Raw genomic sequence first — 20,702 nt, 5'->3', positions numbered from 1 at the left:
AGAGATAACCCCACACTTTTTCCTGCTACTGTTTGCATCTTACGAACGATCGTACAATAGGAACCTTCGTCGTCGTATTAATAGATCAAAAAACTTTCCGATCCCTGAATGATTACAATATCGACACTAAATTACTACGCACTCTTTTCTAAGAACAAACTTTTCGATTTTCTAACGATTTTACCCGACTAGATCCCTTTTATGACTTGCACAAAACGATGCTACGTGGCGCCACAGACCAATCAGAAGCCTTTCCGCGTTCTATAACATCACAACACTGACCGGAAGGCGGGAAAGGAAGTAATCAAGATTTCCGGAAGAATTTTTTTACAGAAAGAGATATTTTAAGACGTCTTAATCATGTTTTGATAGATGGAAAGAAATTATATTTGTAATACGCATATTTAGAGAGAATGCAACATATTCCGTATCCTATACGTGAAATAAGAGATAACCCCACACTTTTTCCTGCTACTGTTTGCATCTTACGAACGATCGTACAGTAGGAACCTTCGACGTCGTATTAATAGGTCAACAAACTTTCCAATCCCTCAACGATTACAATATCGACACTAAATTACTGCACACTCTTTTCTAAGGGCAAAACTTTTTGATTTTCTAACGATTTTACACGACTAGATCCCTTTTATGACTTGCACAAAACGATGCTACGTGGCGCCACAGACCAATCAGAAGCCTTCCCGCGTTCTGTGACGTCATAAGACTGACCGGAAGGCGGGAAAGGAAGTAATCAAGATTTTTAGAAGAATTTTTTGCGTTAAAACATGTTTTAAGACGTCCTAACCATGTTTTGATCACTGAAAAGAAATTATTTTTGCAATACGCATATTTACAGAGAGTGCAACATGCCCCAAATCCCATAGTGAAATAAGAGATAATCCCGCGCTTTTTCGTGTACATCAGAGCCAAATAATCTCCTCATTATTTCGTATTTTATTAAACATAAATAAATGACTATTAAAGTTCCGATGATTGTTCAATATTGAACCGGTTAAAATTCGGATAACAGATCCTTTTGATCAATGTAAGAGGGAATTTTGAAACGTTCACAGACTATCGTGAAAATAATTCATCCTTTCTAATTGCAGATTTCTGGTAAACTTCCCAGAAGGTCTCGAGAGAAAGAGCGAGACGCCAATTACTGCAAGATCAGGAGACGTTGCAGATGTACCTACGAAAAGCCTCCCAGAATTCCATCGGGATCGGGCAAATTGAAATTGATTCAGTGTCGCTTAACGAAAGACCCGAGACACGGAAATCGAGATAGCAGTTTGAAGCATCGATAAGCTAAAGTCTCCATCATGGTACCGAAACTGTTCATCCTCGGCTCTCACAAAATTAAGAGGTAGTGAGAGTCGAATCGAGAAGAAGGAACTCAAATTTTCACGAGAATCTACGTATTCGCTAATGAAATCAAAGAGCAACGCGACGAGGGTCAGGATCAAAGTTGATTAAACAAATTTCGTCCCGTGCAAAAGCTTCTCTCCGCGAAAGGAACCCGGGCTGCCCAACGAACAAAACCGATCGAGTTAATAAGAAGTCGTGAATGAACGTAATCGATCCAAGAATCATCCAAAAATGGTGACGTGAAATCGAAACGGGACGACAGAGGGGACCGATGAAGAAGCAGGCGAAGAAACGGAACGAAGGCAGCCCGAAACGATGGAAACGAGCTACGAAGCCTTCAACGGAACCAGTCATTACGATGCTGGTCAATTATCGAGAAATTTCTCGGCCAACGAGAACGTATCAGAAACGTTAGAATGTAGACAAGAAATCAATTCGAACGCTCTATTTAATTTCATCATCTGCGGCGTGCTGGTGAACTTGGTCGGTATTTTCGGCATATTCGGCAACGCGATCTCGATGATCATCCTCTCGAGGCCGCAGATGAAGTCATCGATCAATTACCTACTGATTGGTCTAGCCAGATGCGACACGATGCTAATCGTTATTTCGGTAAGTTCGTTGACTCTTACCTTCGAACAACAGCCTTTCTATTAAAGAGCTTATTTCCAAACTTAAATCATCATTAAAATACGGAATTATTGTCAGCTCAGTTTATGATTACGAATTGTTAGAATACGAAAATGGATGATCTACCAATCGGCTCGCTGAATGCTAACAAGAATGGAGGAATGGACGGTGTTCATCCCGGTCTAATTAAATCCTGTCAATATATTATCTCTCGAGCTCTCTGGGTAATCGTTAATAAATCCCTTGCGACAGGCCTGCTTCCCGAATTATGGACAACTAGCCAATAATCCTGATTCATAAGACCGTTGATAAATCCGACGCGAGGAATTATCGAGCCTTGCAAAATATTTTTCTGTAAATATTCGAAAGCATCGTCAAGGGAAAACACTTTGGCTTGATTAAAAATGTCACCGCGGATGAGCAACATGAATATTTCCGACTCGTAAGCCGATTTCATTTACAGAGGTTTCAAGAAAGCTTTCGGTGCCGCTAACCATAATATCCTTATAGCAAAATTACGTAGATGTAACATTTCGAGTCCAGTCTTATCCTGGATCCTCTCATTTCTCGCCGGGAGATATCAAATTATTCGTTTTAATAATTCATAGTCTGAATCTGCTGAGGTCAAATCCGAGATTTCGCAGAGTTCTCGTATCGGCTTTATATCGTCAATTATATGTATATATGAATAACAGTTTCTTTCGAAACGATCTAAAAGAATCCAATATAAAGGTATTTTCAAGACAACAATGTTAGATTAATACGTCGTATTACCTTTCGACTATCTGGCTGCACATGGTCGAAACGTCTTATTTTTATAATTGTTGATTTCGCTGCGTCGTTGGCGTAAATCCCACAGTTTTGTAAACAAGTACAATGATTCATTAGGTGCATTCCTCGGTGATAATAACATACTTTGTACTAAAAATACGTGCATCAAGCAACGATCAGATAAGCGTAACTTTCTCAGCTTCGTATCTGTGGAACTTAAGAGGTTTCCGAAATAAGCTCTTTAATTGTGCTTGGGAAGAAGCTCGACCCGGATGTTGCTAGACGTTGACTTTACAGCCTCTAAAAATTTACGCGAGCATTACGACCGTCTCTTCTTAGCTCGTGAGAACACCTTAAAAGGGTTGGTCGCGGCGGAGTCTTAAATCCAGAGAGCGTAAAACACCGAATAAAAGATACAAAAGAATCGTTTCGTTATTGCTTCGCCTGCTGAATATTCTGGCGCGGGTTTACAACCGACGGCCGGTCTCTTGGGTGGCTTGGTCGCTACGATCCACGCAACGACAAGCACCCGCTAATTTATTCTTGTGGTCGGATGCGAAAGCTCGAGGAACTTGTAACTCGCAGCGAAACAAGCCCGAATTAACGGACTCGACTCTCTGTACGACCATGATTTAAATGTCGTTAACATAGCGCGCGTACAACCGCAACCGAATACCGTGAAACTTCCTCGACCGTTTGTGTTTCAAAAACGATCTTTGTAAATCCCCCGAGACTCGAATTATCGGAACGTATGCCGGTTTCTGATAGAAATGGCCGAGTATCTCGTGAAATCGGGTAGCTGTTTACTCGCAGAAAATATATCCCCGTTCCATCCGCCGGGTTATGTAAACCGCCGCAGCCTCATTGCCAAATAAACTTCCCGAGGTCAATATCAAGATCCTCGAGGGTGGATACTGCACGAGTATCTACAGTAGCGGTCGAGAATTTAAGACGGCTACCACTTTGATAGATATTACAGATACTAAATAGCAAACAACTTACACTTACATCTTATCTGTTAAGAATATAGTCGCCTTAAACTATCCACTTCTACTGTATCTAAAAGTGACAAACTCGGGACGGGATTTCATTTGCTGAAACTACGATAATCCAGATTTTCGAGTTGCTCCGACCGCCTCATCCGGTGGATTAAACGCAAGAAAACTTGTGACGTTTCCAGGTATTGATCTACGGCTTACCCGCGATTTACCCGTACACCGGGCTCCTGTTCGACTACAAGTTCATCGTCTACCCGAAGATCGTACGATTCTTGTACCCGTTGTCGTGCATAGCGCAAATAGCGACGGTGTATCTGACCCTGACGGTGACGCTGGAGAGGTACATAGCGGTCTGCCATCCCCTGAAAGCAAGATCTTTCTGTACGTACGGAAGAGCTCAGCTGGCTGTGCTGATTATCGTGGTGTTTTCTCTTATTTACAACTTACCAAAGTGAGTGCTTCTCCTGCTTACGCATGCAGTTACGTTTTTGCGAACGGAAATATTCATGGAATACTTATCCACAGATTCTGGGAGATAGACATCTACACGGAGGTTCACTGGAAATACGACGTCACGGTGTACTGCCTGTACCCGGCGGAGCTGAGAAGTAACGACTTGTACGTCACCCTCTACGTCCACTGGATGTACTTCTTTATTTGCTACTTGTTTCCGTTCTTAGCTCTGGTGATCTTCAACGCGGCCATCTATCTGAGGGTGAGCATCATCGGCAGCTACTGAAAAAAATAAATATTATACGTTAGTATCTTTGAGCATGTATACAGCAAGGGACCTGTTGAGGTGTTCAATTTGGTTATTAACACGGTAGGAATATTTACGTAGCAGTTTCATATCGTCATATCACGACTAGGATAATTTTCTCGATTCGATTAAAAATCATGAACCATCCACTGACGCGACGACCGCGCGCCTGACTTTAATTTATGTGCAAACGACTCTTGGACTTCCGGAACGACCCGAATATATGGCGAACGAAGCGTGAAAACGTAGACGAGGGAGAAAAAGCCTGGGGACGCGAATTTCTCTCTGCAACCCAGTTCCATGATATCCATAATTCCGTAGAGAATTACACCGAGCCCTTCGATTCTAACGAACATCAATGACGAATTTAGAACGATTCAAAGGGGGACGCCGACAAAAAATTGCAAAGGGAACTCGAAATTTCGAGGGATCGAGAATCCTACCCCTAAAAATTATAAATAGAAATAAAAATATTCACGTTTTTCTTCGCGAAATCGATCGAGCGTAATAAAAATGTATTGAAAAATAGCGACGAGCAATCGCTGGGTTTTTCCACGGATCTCTCTAACATAACTCCAACATTTTAATTGACTAATAAACTGTAACTCCGTACAGTCAATCTCTGTCTCAGCCTTTAACATACACACGCATCGCGGTGCAATTCTACAGATTGTCCTCTCGACGTTAATTTTATTCGTAGATTGAACGGATTACGTTTACCCATTCCAGGGGTTGTACTGTAAACAGTGGTGGTTGGTAAGTCATAATTTACGTCGCATGTTACAGTTTCTAACGTGTTACCGCAATATCGTACATACGGTCATACGTACGTGAAATCTAGTTTACGGATGCATACATAACTCGCACACATTTCGCTGCTGTAACTGCATAACGCGGATAAAATCGTGGCCGATTTTACGTTCATGCAACACGCGTGTCCGGGAACAAGTTTCGCGTTTATGTTTGCGCGAAAGGAAACCGTTCGACTACTTATTGAAATTAATATTTGTTCTCGAACGTCGTAAATCCTCTCAGTCGCATATTAATAATTGCGATTTGGTTTGAAAATGATTCGGTACGGTTCTAAGTTCTCGAAGGGGGCTACATTTCATCTCCATTTATCGAGTACGTTTGAGAAATGCAAGAAAAGAAAATAACTTTGTAAATAAAAACTAGTTTAACGAATTCCATAAAACGGGAGATTCCACAGACCGAGTACACTCGGTATTCCTGAGAGATTCCGCGTAAGTGTTTCGAAGATAAAGCGGCGGTAAAACGCGAAAGTGACGGTTCCAGCATCCAGCAGTAAAGATACACCCCTTCTGGGACCACTCGAGGCATCGTGTTCGCTACACCCACTAAAATAATGCGTGGATCGCGCGATCAGCCGAGAAAGTAAAGGAAATGGAAAAAAAAGAAAACGGTTTTGCCCCAGGAACAATTCCTATTTTTCACTTCTCACCGCGACAGGGAAACCACTAATTATTTCTACGTGGCACCTTTCTTCTCATTCATTTTTCTTACGCTCGATACGAATTGCCTGAAAGAAGAACGACCCCATTACTCTCTCAGCGTCTCCCTAATTCGTTCCAGGGCCACGGCGACCCCGAACGAGCGATTAATTAAAGTTTCTATTTTATTTGTCACAACCCTACAATAAGAAATAATCGACGCATTAATCAAGGGGCGTATGAATATTTTTTTGGGGGGGATATTGTGCCTTAGGCTTTTACATTAATGCCGGTTCTAACCGTCAGGACACGATGTTACAGGTCAGAAAGGCGAACAGGGACTTGCAACAGTTGTCCCGGCACCAAAGGCGCGAGATCGGTTTAGCGACGATGTTACTCTGCGTGGTGATCGTTTTCCTGATCTGCAACATCCTGCCGCTCGCTTCGAACATCCACGAGACCTTCCTGAACGATCCGCCGATCTGGTTGGTGCAGACGGGCAATCTCCTCGTGACGATCAACAGCAGCATAAACTTCATTATCTACGTGATTTTCGGCAGGAAGTTCAAGAGGATATTTTTGAAGCTGTTCTGCAGCTCGAAGTTGTTCGGGCCCGGCAGGGACAGTCCAGAGTTCCAGACGTACGACGAGTCGATTATCACCAACATGACCAACATAGAGCTCAGGAACTCCATCAGGCATTACCACCTGAACAGGTCGAGCACCATCAGTAGGAACAATAACGTCTCTAATGGTAGCACGCGGCAAAGCTTGAAAGCGTCGGGTAGGCCCGGAAGTCCGGGGCCCTGTGTCTATTATCCCGCGAGAAGTCCCGTCAGGAGCCCTAGTCAGATGTCCAGGACGTCCAGCACCCAAAATGGATGGAGCAAAAGAGACGCGGACTCTACCCTGTAACGGTTCTGATTCCTCCGAAGTCGGTCGCGACCATTCGTGCGCTTACAAGGGAAAACAAGAAAGTCTTTTTGGAACGGAGAACTTCTTAAGTCTCGTAATCGTTTGTAATCGTTTAATACTTAGGAAGACAGGTGCCAGTATCCACGACGCATTTCCACGTACTCTCGAACGCGATTCGAATTTCACGACGACCAGCCTGTGACACCTAGAAAATAAACAGAGTGCGATATGAGTACATCGTCTACATTCAGGGCAAAAACAATTGTTTCAAGCTATCATATAAAGGTTCTGGTAAACCTAAATCTATATTATAACAGTTTACAAGCCCTGTCTGCGATGTTTTTCTCAATAACGAGCTTCAAAACCGTACGAATGGCTGAAAAGCAAAGTTCGAACTTACCTCAATTTTTGTATCATCTATCCGTGAACTTCTATTCCTTAGTTTATCATTCTCGAAGCCTTTACACTCGCTGTATCCTAATGTTAACACTTTGATGGCCGGACGATGGCGATTTTACATTACGACTGAAACAATAAAATCACATTCACGTGACAGTGGCCGTCCAAGTGTTAACGCGAGGAAAACGGTCGACCGTAGCTGCCTATTATCGTTTCGTTTAACAAATTATCGGACCTCCGAAAACTCGATGGCTTTAAAAATGCATCGCGTGACTGCTTCGTTTCAGCGTCAAAATAAATATGAGTTTCTCTGTGAGTGTAAGGTCATCATTCTCCGAAGCTGAAAATGTAATAGCGATTTAGCAAGGGGATGATGAAATTTTGAACGTACGTAAAAAAAAAAGAAACAAAATTTTTGATGTCACCCAAACATTGTGATAAAGAATCGAATGAAATTATTCATGGTTTATCGTTAGGCTGTTAAACGATACAGGACGAATGATTACCTTATACGAGTAAGGACTTAATGTAAGTAGGACAATATGATCTTCGTGTAAAAACACACCCTCGATATTATATAATACACCGTACTTTTAGTGAATTGTAAATACTAACCGCAAACTATATTATTTTGATATGTTATCGCGCCCAACGCCGAGACTTTTCCTCGATACACGAATAACTATATCTATGACATCGGTTTCCTTCACGAAAACAAGAAAAAAAAAAATACTATGGAAGAAAGAAGCGACCAAAAAATGTAGATTTCCTGTTATTCTTAGACGTTTAAGGACACACAAGATTCGTTTGTCTGCAAATGAAAATACAAACGCGAATACAGTATTAAGTCTCCCTAAAGCTCTATGGATCATCCAACAAATGCGGATAATGTTTAAAAACTTGAATCGAATGAAAATTCATTCGTCCTCGCATTTGAAAATTATAAAGGAACCGTCGACGTAAATGTTTTTTCGAAATATTTGCGCATATGCCTGGTCGAGATCATTAAGGCATACAAAACAATTCTGTTAATCGTAACGCACTTATTATTCTGAAATATTATGGTGTATCGCGCAAAGAAGAAAAAAAACGACTTCTTCTTGTACCAACGCACTGTTTTGTTTCGAGAAATAAATACGCCGTACATTTCATTATCATTTTTCATGTCCTTTAAAATATTTACATTTTATGCCTGTTACGTGTTATTGAAAATAACACTTTTATACTTCAAAGAACCCATACCATTTACACGTAATATCAGAAACAGGGGGAAAAAGTTGCAGCGGATATTGTTGCGTCTTCTGGTTTACTACACCATGGTATTTCAGAATTAAATACAAACGTGTACCTGAAGCTATTTACTAAGTAGATCTCTTAGATTCTTTTATATTCTTTCTCGTAAGCGTAAACATCGATATACTTTCATTAAATTATATACATCTTGTTTAAAAGTAAATAAGTATTTATCATTTCATACTACAAAACGTACTCTCGAAAAAGCACATAAATCTTTTAAAGTAAAAACTAAACATCTTAAATATCACGCGTACGTAAAATAAATTGTAAATATAAGAATTTAAAATGTTCTATGCTAATTTTTGCTAGATACTAAATTGTACTATAAACGACTCTTTTATTGGAGGGGAAAAAAATGGAAAACTAGGATGTAAGGCTTTCAGCGGCCTGAGTATACATATAGTCAAGTTCATGGCTTCCGGATGGATGTCGCGTTTAGGTTCAGCGATTTGCCGACGTTTCGCAAACGTTGTAGACGCAGCATCCATCCGGAAACCATGAATTCGAGAATGAAAAACTATCCCATTCTACACGAATATCAAAATTTAAATTTAAACAGGGGAAAAAGAAGCGCTCTCGTAGCTGTATGACAAAAAATTACATGAACTATACGAATATACATTATATTCTAGTCATGGAATTTCTATCAAAATATAATTATATTGGAAATCTTTGTGATTACGTATGTATATAGAAACATGTATGTATAGCCAAAAGGAAACACGTCGTCATAAAAATAAACTCTATGAATTACTTGTACCATTTTGTCTAATTAACATCAACTGCTATGTCCAACACTAAATATAGTTGAAGAGTTCTTGTAGAAAATTTCATAAATGCCAAAAAATACATTTTTCAGGACCTAGAAAAAACGGGATCTGACTATAATTAGTGCTGATTATTTATTTACTTTTACTTAAACATATGTGACTAAGGATAGATTAACTGAAATGCGTAACGAAATTTTTTATTTTTCAAATTAATTTGGTGAAAATTCTATAAAAAATAATTCAATTTTGTTGAAAACTTTGTATTTACCATTCTTTAATTTATACAATACTTTGTGTGGAAATGACTAAAACTTAAAGAAAACACTATAAATGCTGATCTTACTTCTGATGCGATTGTATAATGAAGAAAATAGTCTATTTAATAATTGAAGAATACTTGTGGATAATAACATAAATAAAATTTTTTTTTTGTATAAATGTTATATGTAACAATGAGAATACAGTAGTATCTGATTTGAGAGCAGTTTCATTTCTTTAATAATAAATAATCAAGTTTAACAATGGTATTAATTTGTATGTAACACTTTGACTCCATGAAAAATGTTGTATGTGACATCTTAAGTATTAATCAATATATGATTTATAACAAACAATTACTGCAATTATTACACCCAATTAGTTATTATTAAAAGAATGAAATTGCACTGAAATTACATACCATTGCTTCTTAACATGTATAACAATTTTTATAAAAAAAAAAACTTTCAATTTGGTACTTGCACTATCTTTGACAAGAAATGTTTCCACACTATGCAAAAGTAAAGAATGAAGTTGCATGCTTGTTCTATATTTAAAATTTATTTACTTTGTCACTTATGAATAATTTCTGATACACATTGGAGTATATCTATGCAGCTTTGATAATTAAAACTGAAATAATATAATAGTGGTAATATAACAGCATAAGACATTACGACATTTTACGCAATCGTTTGACGTACGAATAACCATCAAAATAATCCATCAATATATCAATGAGAAACGGTCCGAAAAAGTCTGCTTCTTCTTTATTTTACAACAGGGCTATTGTACAGAAATTATTATTACATAATACATCTATCAGCTTTCATCGGCGACTCAGTTTGCGGCCTTTTTCTTCGGTTTTAAATAGATGTACAGACCTAAAAGAGCTATACCACCTAACGTTACTTTGGCAACCTATAAAGAAAAATAATGCGTTTAAAAATTTAAGCAATTGCGACGAAACTTTCGAAATTTTAAGATGAAAATTAAGTAATGTCGCAAGACGAAGGAAAGACTTTGAGGTTACCTACATTTGCACGACCACGATCGGTGACACTGTTGTAGTATTTCGAAAAGCCAGTCAACTTTTCTTCCGGCGAATCTGCACCAGCCATTGTTTTTTTTTACAAAGAAAGCAACTTCGTCCTCGTGTACAATCACAGAAGTGAAAGAAAAAAATGTCACTTATTCAACGCAGCTCCAGTACAGTGACTACCTACACTTCGATTGGTAACGTTACGAATACGATTGTTTTCCACATCTAGCCGCCTAGTACGATAAACCATCGCCAGAGGGTGCATCCTATATCCGCTACATAAAAAAAAGTCAGAATAAAAATTTTTTTTCAATAGTTTTTGTTTAAAGTAAGTATTAAAATATTTCTTTAGTCCTACCTATAAATTTTTTAAATATCAAGATTGATAGTTCGAATTTCACAACTTTATTTCGCCAATTGCATATGTTTTTAACGTTATACGTAAGTGTAACGCATAATCGTATTATTTAAAAAGAGCGAATTGGATTGGATATTAATCACGCAGAAGCCGTTATAAAGAATCATAATTTATAACTGTAACGATTTATCGTTTAATTTATTGTATTAATTATTTATTTAAAAAACAATATATTATCAATATGTTTCGGTTTTAAATGACTCATTTTTTAAAATAATTTGTTCGAAAGTGTATTTGATTTTGGTACGTTGTATAGTCAAGGTCATGAAAAAAAATGTACGTTAAATTCAAGTCGACGGTGGTGCAAGTGTAATGTGTCTTATTGTTAAATAGATATAAAGGATTCTTAAGTTAGTTTGAATTTTTATTGTTTCTATTATTTCTTTTTATTTTGAATAATAAATCATAGATAACGAATAGTTGTATTATTTTTAGTAATTTATTCAGATTTTTCAAATAACAAAAATTTACTTTTTCGTTCGTTTAAATAATACTAAACTCAATCCTGAATGATTTTTACGACACGACAAAAATTCGTTATTTATATTCATAAATGATATTTTCTTGATAATTCTATTAGTTAATAGTTTATATGATTCTAAATCTGTGTTTCATTTAGGGTCATTCTCTTCAACTCTCCAGTGTAGAAGATAGAAGAAGACAGAGTTACAAAAATATGTTTAATACGTAAGTGCATATATAATATAAATATTATACATGATAAGAACATTGAAAAATAATATAGCATTTGTACAATTATGTACTTAATAAAGTATTCGTTTTATATAACTGAATTAAATATCACTAGCACTTTAATAATTCGATATGGTATTTTCTAATATCATAAAGTATTGTAAAATAAGAGAAACGTTTTATTAAACTATTTTTCAATAACAAAAAAAAAAGTTGTAACTTTACAGTTGTATCAAGAATTATAAAATATCTATCATACTTTATCAAGGAACATGTACCCAATACTTTATATCTGTACTTTATTTTCAATATACTGCTTCAATTGTCCATATGCATTTGAGATCAACTAAAAAAAAGTACATATTACATGAAAATAATATCCATAGAAATTATTATGTTTGAGTGTAGTAACAAAGTCAGCAATATTTACCGAAATTTCGTGTGTAACAGATCCATCCAAAAACTCTTTATTTATAAAAGCATTATGCATTATGCATATATTTATATCCTTTTGAGAAATAAATTTCAATTGAGTCAGCAGTTTCACTATTGATTTTAATGATATTAATTGAAAATTATTGATATCGTTTGTTATATCTTGCATTGTCTTTGGAAAGATACTAAAATAATATTATATTATTGTTTTTTACACTGTCTGAGAAAAAATATTTAAGGAAAAAGAGTAATTTGCATTAAATTTATAATATTTACCTGAAAAATGTTATATATTCTATTGAATATTGATTTTTATCAATTTCTTCAAATGGTACATGTATGCCGACAAAATTAAAAAAATCTAACATACATGAAACTGTTTGAAATTCAGTAAATCTCATAAATTCATCTACTAATAACCACCCTTCTCCTTTATGGTGAAATAGGTGAACCGTTCGCTTAGGTAGTTCTACAATAAGAGAACAATTATGCAAAAACAAAATAAACCAATAACTGACTAATAAATTAATGTAAAACGTACTAATTGTTTGGTAAAATATTTTTCGTTTGGCAGATGAATATGTTTGACATATAGGGTTCTTATGAGCATATGTGGATTCTTTAGAAGTAGGCGATTTCCAAATATTTCTTAACTCGCTTTCTTTTGAATATAAATTCTTTACTTCGAGATTGTCAATATTAACTTGAACTTCCGTATCTTTCATAGTTACATTTTCCGAATTATTCTGCCATTGACTATCACTGCATGCTATTTCTATATCTTTATTTTCCTTAAAATACGAAGGATATATTGTACCATAATTTTCGCATTGAATATCTCTCGCATGTATATCGCATATTTCGTTTAAATTTTTAGTCAGTGATTGCTGTCTATGTTCTGCTTCATTGTTCATTTGTTTTAAAAAGGTTGGTGTATATAAAGTGTGCGAGGTAGACGGTCGAGATAAATAGCCTTCGTCGGTGTTTATATCACTGTGTACCACTGGTACTGGTGGCAGGAAACTATTAAACGGTAACCATAATGAAGATACGTAATTACTAGTATCATCGTTTTTACTTATACTATTGTAATTAGAAGCTCCTTTCGACATGGTACAATCATTATTATATGTAAGTGTAGTTTGATTAAAATTAGTAGCATTATTTGTAAAAAATTTTGTTTCTTCGTTTATTTTATCAATAGTCTGTACGTTGTGATCAACGAAAGATTTATTTGTCAATGAACTACAAGAAACTGGAGCAAGATTATCTTTATGCTCTTGGTCCATAACATGCTCTTTTGAACTAATTCTGAGATACGAAGGTGTATATGCAAATGTATTGTAATTGCAATGTGGAGAATTCAGTACACTTTCATTATTTGTTTCCACATGTTCCTCCGTTTCGTTTATATTATTAATACTGTCTCTTATAAACGGATTATTGACAATAACTTTTGACATATTGTTAGAAAGATTATCCATAGTCCATGTATAATCAGTAGAAACGGATTTTGCGTTTAATGCAGATGAATTATTTTTATTATTATTTGCGTTACTGGAACTATTAGTATCGAAATATTGGTGGTGATTGAACGACGCATCTCTAAACAAATTCTCCGGAATATTATGGTTTATGCTTTGGACGTTAGAGTTTTCTTTTTCACAATTGATTAAATCACGTTCAATAACTAATTCTTCATTTTCATTCGAAATAGGTGTCAAACGATTAGAACTTAAGCAATTTTCTTCCTGTGAATCTAATATTTGTAATTCACCTAATAAACTAAGTTTAAAAGGATTTGTCTCTTTAAAAGGTCCATTATTATTTCTAAGTTTTTCTGAAGACTTTGGAACATCAACGGTCGTATGATTCAAAAAATAATTTTGAATATCTAAATTAAATTTCGGATTAATATTTTCAAATCCTTGAGGTACATTTTCGTTTTTATACATTCCCTTATTTTCCAAAGATTGACACACTGCGTCAAAATTTTCTGTAAAGATAAAAAAGTTAAAATATATTGAGTTTAAATACCTAATTGAATTTTGAATACTACTACTTTGAAGGGAATCAACGTAATTACTTGGATTCAGGTTTTCGTTATACAAGGAAAGTTGTCGATGATTTGTGGTAGGAAGTGCAAAATTCTCAGTAGGATTCCCAAAATTCATGAAGTAACAATTCATAACAGTACCTTTTAGATTATTATAATTATTTGCGACTGAGGATACGGTATCGTTTACTGCCGTTTGGATACTTTTATTAGTATGCAGAAACGTATTATCCGTTATATTTAGAATGTTTCCATCTTTCGTTGGATTATCATCTATGTTCATGTCAGACTTCTTTATTACTTTATTGAAAAGTATATTAAAAGTTGCAGCTATTTGCATTTGTAATTGTAAGTTTTCTTTCCACAATCTCATGAATTCTTTTGGAGTTATCTCAGATACAACCTGACTGTCATCTTGTAAGAATGGATTTGTGTTAGTTTTTGTTGGAGAAAATATAGTAGATAATAAATCATTCTCAGAAGTTCGAACTTGTAAATTTTCTTCCTCAATAGGTATTAGTTTTTTCAATTCGTTAGATAACGTGCGTTCGGCTGTAGACACAAAAAGCGTATCATCTAAGGTACTTTGAGGTGATATCAAAGGCATGTTCTTAGACTTTTGTACAGAGTTTTCGTTGGTATTAGATATATCAACCTCGGCAGCATAGCATTTTTCCGGTGAATATAGTAAATTTTCTTCCACATAAATCAACAAATTTTTCATATCAACTTTATCTTCCTATTAAAAAAAGAAGTAACAAAATAGATCACACAAAGTGATATTTCATGAAGTACGTATGTATGTCTGTAATGTATATGCAAATGCTATTTGAAACATACCAATTTGGGAAAAATGAATCACTTTATGTGATCGATATATGTATTGTAAAGATATTGGTTTACAGTAAAATGTACACAGTTGATTTCCATGTTTCAATATTTTTATTAAAAAAATGAAAAATGTTGTACATATAAGTATTGTGAAAACATAAAGGTCATATTTTTCCCAAAAATGTAAAAAAATAATCTGTTTAAATATGTTACAAAAATATAATATTTAAGACTTAAGTAAACATAACGAATAAAATTACTGTACAAAGTAACACTGTACATTCGAAATAGTATTTTAATACGTATGTATCTTAATTCTTCTTGTTAAAGCATTGTCTTCATTATTTGTTCTTAAATTCATTTCTTTATGTATCAGAGATGCCTGATTTTCAACAAATTCCTCATATTGATCTATTATATTTTCAGATTCAGCACTTGAATGTTCAGTATTATCTGTGATTTTATTTGTTGAATATACGTCTTCGTGAATGTTACTTTTCTGCTTCTGATAGTTGTGTACATTATTTGTATTCTCAATTAAATCTGAATCGTTTATTTCTTCTATTTGTGAGCATGTATCAGACTTATAGTTCAAATGATTTTCGATACACTTATTTAAAGGATGATTAATTCTTAGAAAATCGTACATACCAGCAAACGACATTTGTGCGTCCCATTCTTCTTCATCAGATTCTAAGTCAATATCATTAAAAACTGGTATGTTGGAGTTTTCATTGATTGTGTCAGGCGATGATAATTTACTCATTGGTATTAGATCTTTCGTTTCTTTCGATTTTTCCATTGATTCTTGCGCTTTCAATACTGATTTTTCTAACAATGGTTCACCTGTGATTACTGATTTTATTAAAATTGGTTCTCTTCTTAATTCTTGTGTTAATATTGGTTTAATCAATGTAGATTTTTCTACCACTACTGGTGTTTCTGGTGATACTGGATCTTCGTTGAATTCATTTCTATTACTTGTATTCTTAGATAATTCTTCTTCATTTATGACTATATTTTCTATCTCGGTAGAATACGAAAAATCTTTAACATTAATTTTCAAATCAAATTCATTCGATATACTTTGATCCATGCTTGCATTATTTTCATACTCTTTCACGTCAGATTTCTCATCACAATTACTAATATTTGCCCGAGATGATGTAATTGATTTAACACTTAGATCGTCCGAATCTAGATCAGAAGTATCGCTTGAAACGTACTGTGTCGTGGATAGTATTTGTAACAATTTCTTTTTGGAAATATGTGGCTTCATATATAGATAATGATTCTCTGGCTGAGATACATTACCAACAGAATTGCTTTGAAAATTTTTAATACGAAATATACTATCGTCGGTTAAACAACTTGGATTATCGGCAATTAGACTGTTATCGCATTGCGAGGAGCTGCTAGATTGTGGTTCGTTCGTACTTTCCGAGATGTTTGTTGATAATTCCAAATTTTCCGTAAACAATTTCTTTTCTGTTAATGTCTCTAATACTTTTTGAGGAATAGCAATTACCTTTTCTTTTGTTTTATTTGCCATATGTTTTTGAATGTTTCTAAATATTAATGAAGATTTATCTTGTATTTTATTAATATTTCCAGTCGGCGACCAACGTATATTTTTATCATCTGCAGCAAAATAAACACTTTTATGAACTGCCTTTAGAAAGCAACTTTTGGCTAATGGTACTTCGTCTCGTTTTGATGGCACTGATTTATGAACTCTTTCTATTACGTTCTGGTTTGGCGTGTACTGTTTCTTTTGTACTTCATGCTTTAAAATAGCGGACCAATCTACATGTTTAAACTCCTTATGTCTATTATATGTATTACACATTCCCGTATAGCTTAAATCTAGCTCCTCAGAATCTTGTACACAAAAATGATGAGCATATATTTTAGGAATATTGGTATATTCTTTTAAAATATCATATTCTTCGTTTTCACTCCATACTTCGCTTATTTTTTTGTTCGATTCTAAACTAGAACTTGAAGATCCATTGATTGTCACATTATCATTAGATTCTTGGCTACCATTATTACTAGAAATAGAATTTTCTGAATTCTGCTGAATTTGAAATAATTTCTCACATAATATCTTTAATTTTCTTAATGGTGTCTCTTTAAAATTTGAATTACAATTGCTTATTTTTCTGACAGAAGAATTATTTTCAAAGGAAACAGAAGTACTAAAATTTTGCGATTGGTTATTCGTTTTTTGACGAGGTTTTAAATTATTTTCGCGCGATGATATTGTATCAACGCTCGAATCGTACAGTGTTGCTTTATTCTCAGAACAGTTCTTAGAAACCGTCGATTTAGTAGACTCTATTGGTTTTACAATTTTGGAAACTTCTGTTATATTACATTTTTGTTTAGCACGTTCTTGACATTTTAAATAATAACGAAATGCAAAGTTTCGACGTTTCATACAAACCATTTTTCCATGTTGTGCTAGGTTTTGCTCAACTAACCAATCATTGATGTGCACATCTTCCTCTTCTAACGTGTCAGTCAAAGCTATCAACATGGAATTGTCCTATTAAAGAATAGCAATTTGTCACAAATTAATAATTGTTCCAAATAAATAACTGTCGGTAATAAACATTATTACTTTTACTTAATTATTAATATGTAAATATATTGTATCATTACTTCTGTATTAATTGATGCTATTGTTGCAATCAAAGGTATCTGAGATGTCCTTAATGCAAAATAATGTGTAGCACTTGCAGACCATTTGGATCCACTATATGGCTTTGTATTAACTAAACCACATGGTATTGCTTGTGCTGGTATAATTGAAAACATTCTATGCAAGTAGTGTATTTCTTCTGGAGGATATGTTTTTAATGTGCCATAATCATAAAACATCACCTATGATAAATTGATATCAGTAACTGTCATTATTATAATGATGGTGAATGTATAGTTTATGCTATTTTTGTGTACCTACAGTAACATTTAGGTCTGGGTTGACATTCTTTATTATACCTCTATGCCATATTCCATTGTACATACATACACAATTTAAGCCCTTTTCTAATAAAACTGGTGGCATTACATACTTTTCATGATTTTTTGTATAAAAGTTACTACAAAGACATAATCATTAATATACAAAACAGTTAACATCCAATAATATTGTACATTGCAAAAGTTTATTTTAATTATACGTACTGTATATCATCCATAAATACTTTAAATACTTTTTGCTTTTTACGAAGCTGTATCCAAAAGAATGATGGAGTGAATACTTCTACAACAATAATTTCAATGTAAGGTGTCTCTGCATTTGCTAACTCTACAACATCCAATTGTCCTACACTTTCTCCGATTGTTACTACACCATCCGGTATTATTTTCTTACACGTATCAAGTGACTAAAAATGTATAGATGTTAGACTTCTATAAACAATTAATAAAATCTATTATATTTGATTTAAACAAAAACTGTTCACCAATGATGATGGAAGTGCTTCAACTTCATTGTCTATTTCATAAATATAATGTAATTGTGCAAGATTAACAACTTTTTGTTTTTCCTGTGATTTATTTGAAGGTATTTCTCTTTTAGCATAATACAACATGAAATCTCCTGTTTTATAAGGTTGTACACAATGAAAAATGTTGGATAAGTGTGATGCAAATTCTCTAACACTGTTAAAACCATATTCTGCGTAATTCAAGGAAAATTTGTACTCTTCTAAATATTTTTGTGGAAGATCAGCACACCAAATTCCATCAGGGTTATTCTGAATAAGTTTTTCTAAACGAAATTGAACTCTTTGATTTACAATAAAATCAGTATCTTCATTATCTGAAGAATTCTCTTTATTGGATTCTTTGTGAATACTCTTTTCTGGATTATTGGATAGTTCAACATTGTCATTATAACTGTGCACATTATCTAAACTATTTTGGTCACTTTGCACTATTGATGTATGTTCTAAAGTTTTATATTCTGCAACTTCATGTTGATACTTAGATACACTTTCTTGTATAAAATTAGATGTAGATTTAGTTCTTGATGTTGTACAAGGTGACTTAGGTATGGAAGTAGAAGGTACAAATGTAAAATCATCTTCATTATTATAATTAAATATATTGTCTGAATCTTCATCTCCTCCAGCAGTCACCATAGGTGGCACAGAATCACCATTTTTTAGCATACTCTTAATCGGAAAGAACTTATTATTTGTTTGACCAATCATATGTGATAATTCACGTAACTGATTTTCTATATCACTCATTACAATGTTTACATGAGGTACTTGTGACTGGATATAATGTAGTACAAAATCCTTGTTCACGCCATCTGGATATTTGTTAACCATATGAATTACGTTTGTTAATGTCTCACTAGATATAAGAACCTTTGGAGGAGGAGTTACTGGATAATATTGACTTGGTTTATGCAACTTTCTTCCAATTGGATATTTTTGACATTTTTGACCAGCTACTAACTTACTAACATGTTTTGACTTATCAGAGGCAATACCTTTTACAAAAGGTACATTGTTCCAAAATTCTACTTGAACAGTTTTTGACAAACTGTGCACAAAATTCAATAGAGAGAGGTATCCCAAAGCTTTCCAGGGTATTTGCTCACCTTCCATTTTATAATAATCATTAGACAATTGAGATAATGTACATGCTTCTTTTCGTGAAAGCAATAGCGCTAATATCGTTTTCTCAATATTTTCACGTTTCTGTGAATTCGTTTGCATTTTTAACGGTTTATAATTACTTCAATTTAAATTAGGTATTCTCGTGCTTTGTAGTAAACCATTTGTTTACGTCTGACTTTACTTTGTGTAGATATAATTCTACCAATTTATTAGAAAATATGTTGACTTCAATTCTTTCGTACGCATACGAACGCGTTTTCTAAAAACATCGAAACGAATGTAATATAACTTCCACTAAACTTTCAGAATTGCGACGTAACTGAAACATTTAAATCTATGTTTGAAAATTATTTAAATAGCTTAAAATTGTCAATTAATATAATTTTAATCAATGATTTAAAGTAACTTCGAATAATTTATAATACCCATATTTTCCCAACACTGTATTAAAATATATTTTTAGATTATATTGCATAAACTACAAAATCACCACGCGGCAGAATAGTACGGTGCTTTGCTAAACTAACCTAACCATGCACCGAGCATGCGATACTCAGCAAAATTTGAAACTCTTTATAACTTCAGTATTTCCCGCTTAAACTATCGAATGAATTGTGATACGCGATATTCGACGATATTGAGGTCGAAATTTAAAATTGTATGTATATTGTAATACATGTACAGAATAAATAAATAAAAAGATACCAATCTTTGCTTAAAGAGAAAAATAACGAAAGAAAAAAAGTCATATAGAAGTAAAGTAGAAGAGTGAATTATGTACAGTGGATAAAAAAACATATCATTAATATGATAAAACATATTTTTTTTTTTAGAGATAATTTCTTTCGAAAACATAGTACATTCGTGTAATGTATTAATTGATAAGAAAGTCTTGCAACACATATAACAATAATAGTAAAACTTCTGTTCTGTTTATTATTTATCACATGTCCTCATTTATTGAATAG

The 20,702-nt window shown here is 34.1% G+C and overlaps 3 protein-coding genes across 4 annotated transcripts; 1 reads left to right on the top strand and 2 right to left on the bottom strand.

The window, feature by feature from the left end:
• The first annotated feature begins 1,109 nt into the window (after positions 1 to 1,109).
• LOC143344436 (FMRFamide receptor-like) lies at positions 1,110 to 9,347 on the top strand. 2 transcript variants are annotated; one of them, XM_076770492.1, is made up of 5 exons: positions 1,110 to 1,980; positions 3,950 to 4,218; positions 4,293 to 4,482; positions 6,300 to 6,463; positions 6,539 to 9,347. In XM_076770492.1, exons 1-5 carry the CDS (start codon positions 1,684 to 1,686, stop codon positions 6,891 to 6,893), a joined length of 1,275 nt encoding a protein of 424 aa, XP_076626607.1. In that variant the 5' UTR covers positions 1,110 to 1,683; the 3' UTR covers positions 6,894 to 9,347. The 2 variants fall into 2 exon arrangements, with proteins under 2 accessions (XP_076626607.1, XP_076626606.1); XM_076770491.1 differs by having other exon boundaries at positions 6,300 to 9,347.
• Positions 9,348 to 10,348: 1,001 nt separating this feature from the next.
• LOC143344437 (ATP synthase F(0) complex subunit k, mitochondrial-like) lies at positions 10,349 to 10,881 on the bottom strand. The gene is made up of 2 exons (XM_076770493.1): positions 10,654 to 10,881; positions 10,349 to 10,537 (listed from the first exon to the last, which is right to left on the bottom strand). Exons 1-2 carry the CDS (start codon positions 10,735 to 10,737, stop codon positions 10,457 to 10,459), a joined length of 165 nt encoding a protein of 54 aa, XP_076626608.1. The 5' UTR covers positions 10,738 to 10,881; the 3' UTR covers positions 10,349 to 10,456.
• An 861-nt stretch (positions 10,882 to 11,742) lies between these two features.
• Positions 11,743 to 20,386, bottom strand: LOC143344799 (uncharacterized). Its single transcript, XM_076771238.1, has 10 exons — positions 18,565 to 20,386; positions 18,284 to 18,486; positions 18,060 to 18,198; positions 17,759 to 17,980; positions 17,541 to 17,642; positions 14,402 to 14,999; positions 12,746 to 14,200; positions 12,481 to 12,673; positions 12,200 to 12,389; positions 11,743 to 12,115 (listed from the first exon to the last, which is right to left on the bottom strand). Exons 1-10 carry the CDS (start codon positions 19,831 to 19,833, stop codon positions 12,056 to 12,058), a joined length of 4,431 nt encoding a protein of 1,476 aa, XP_076627353.1. The 5' UTR covers positions 19,834 to 20,386; the 3' UTR covers positions 11,743 to 12,055.
• Positions 20,387 to 20,702: the final 316 nt, after the last annotated feature.

This window comes from Colletes latitarsis, chromosome 8 (assembly GCF_051014445.1).
Source record: "Colletes latitarsis isolate SP2378_abdomen chromosome 8, iyColLati1, whole genome shotgun sequence".
Taxonomy (NCBI): domain Eukaryota; kingdom Metazoa; phylum Arthropoda; class Insecta; order Hymenoptera; family Colletidae; genus Colletes; species Colletes latitarsis.
The sequence above is the reverse complement of the archived record's forward strand: the minus strand, read 5'-3'. Positions and strand labels throughout refer to the sequence as shown.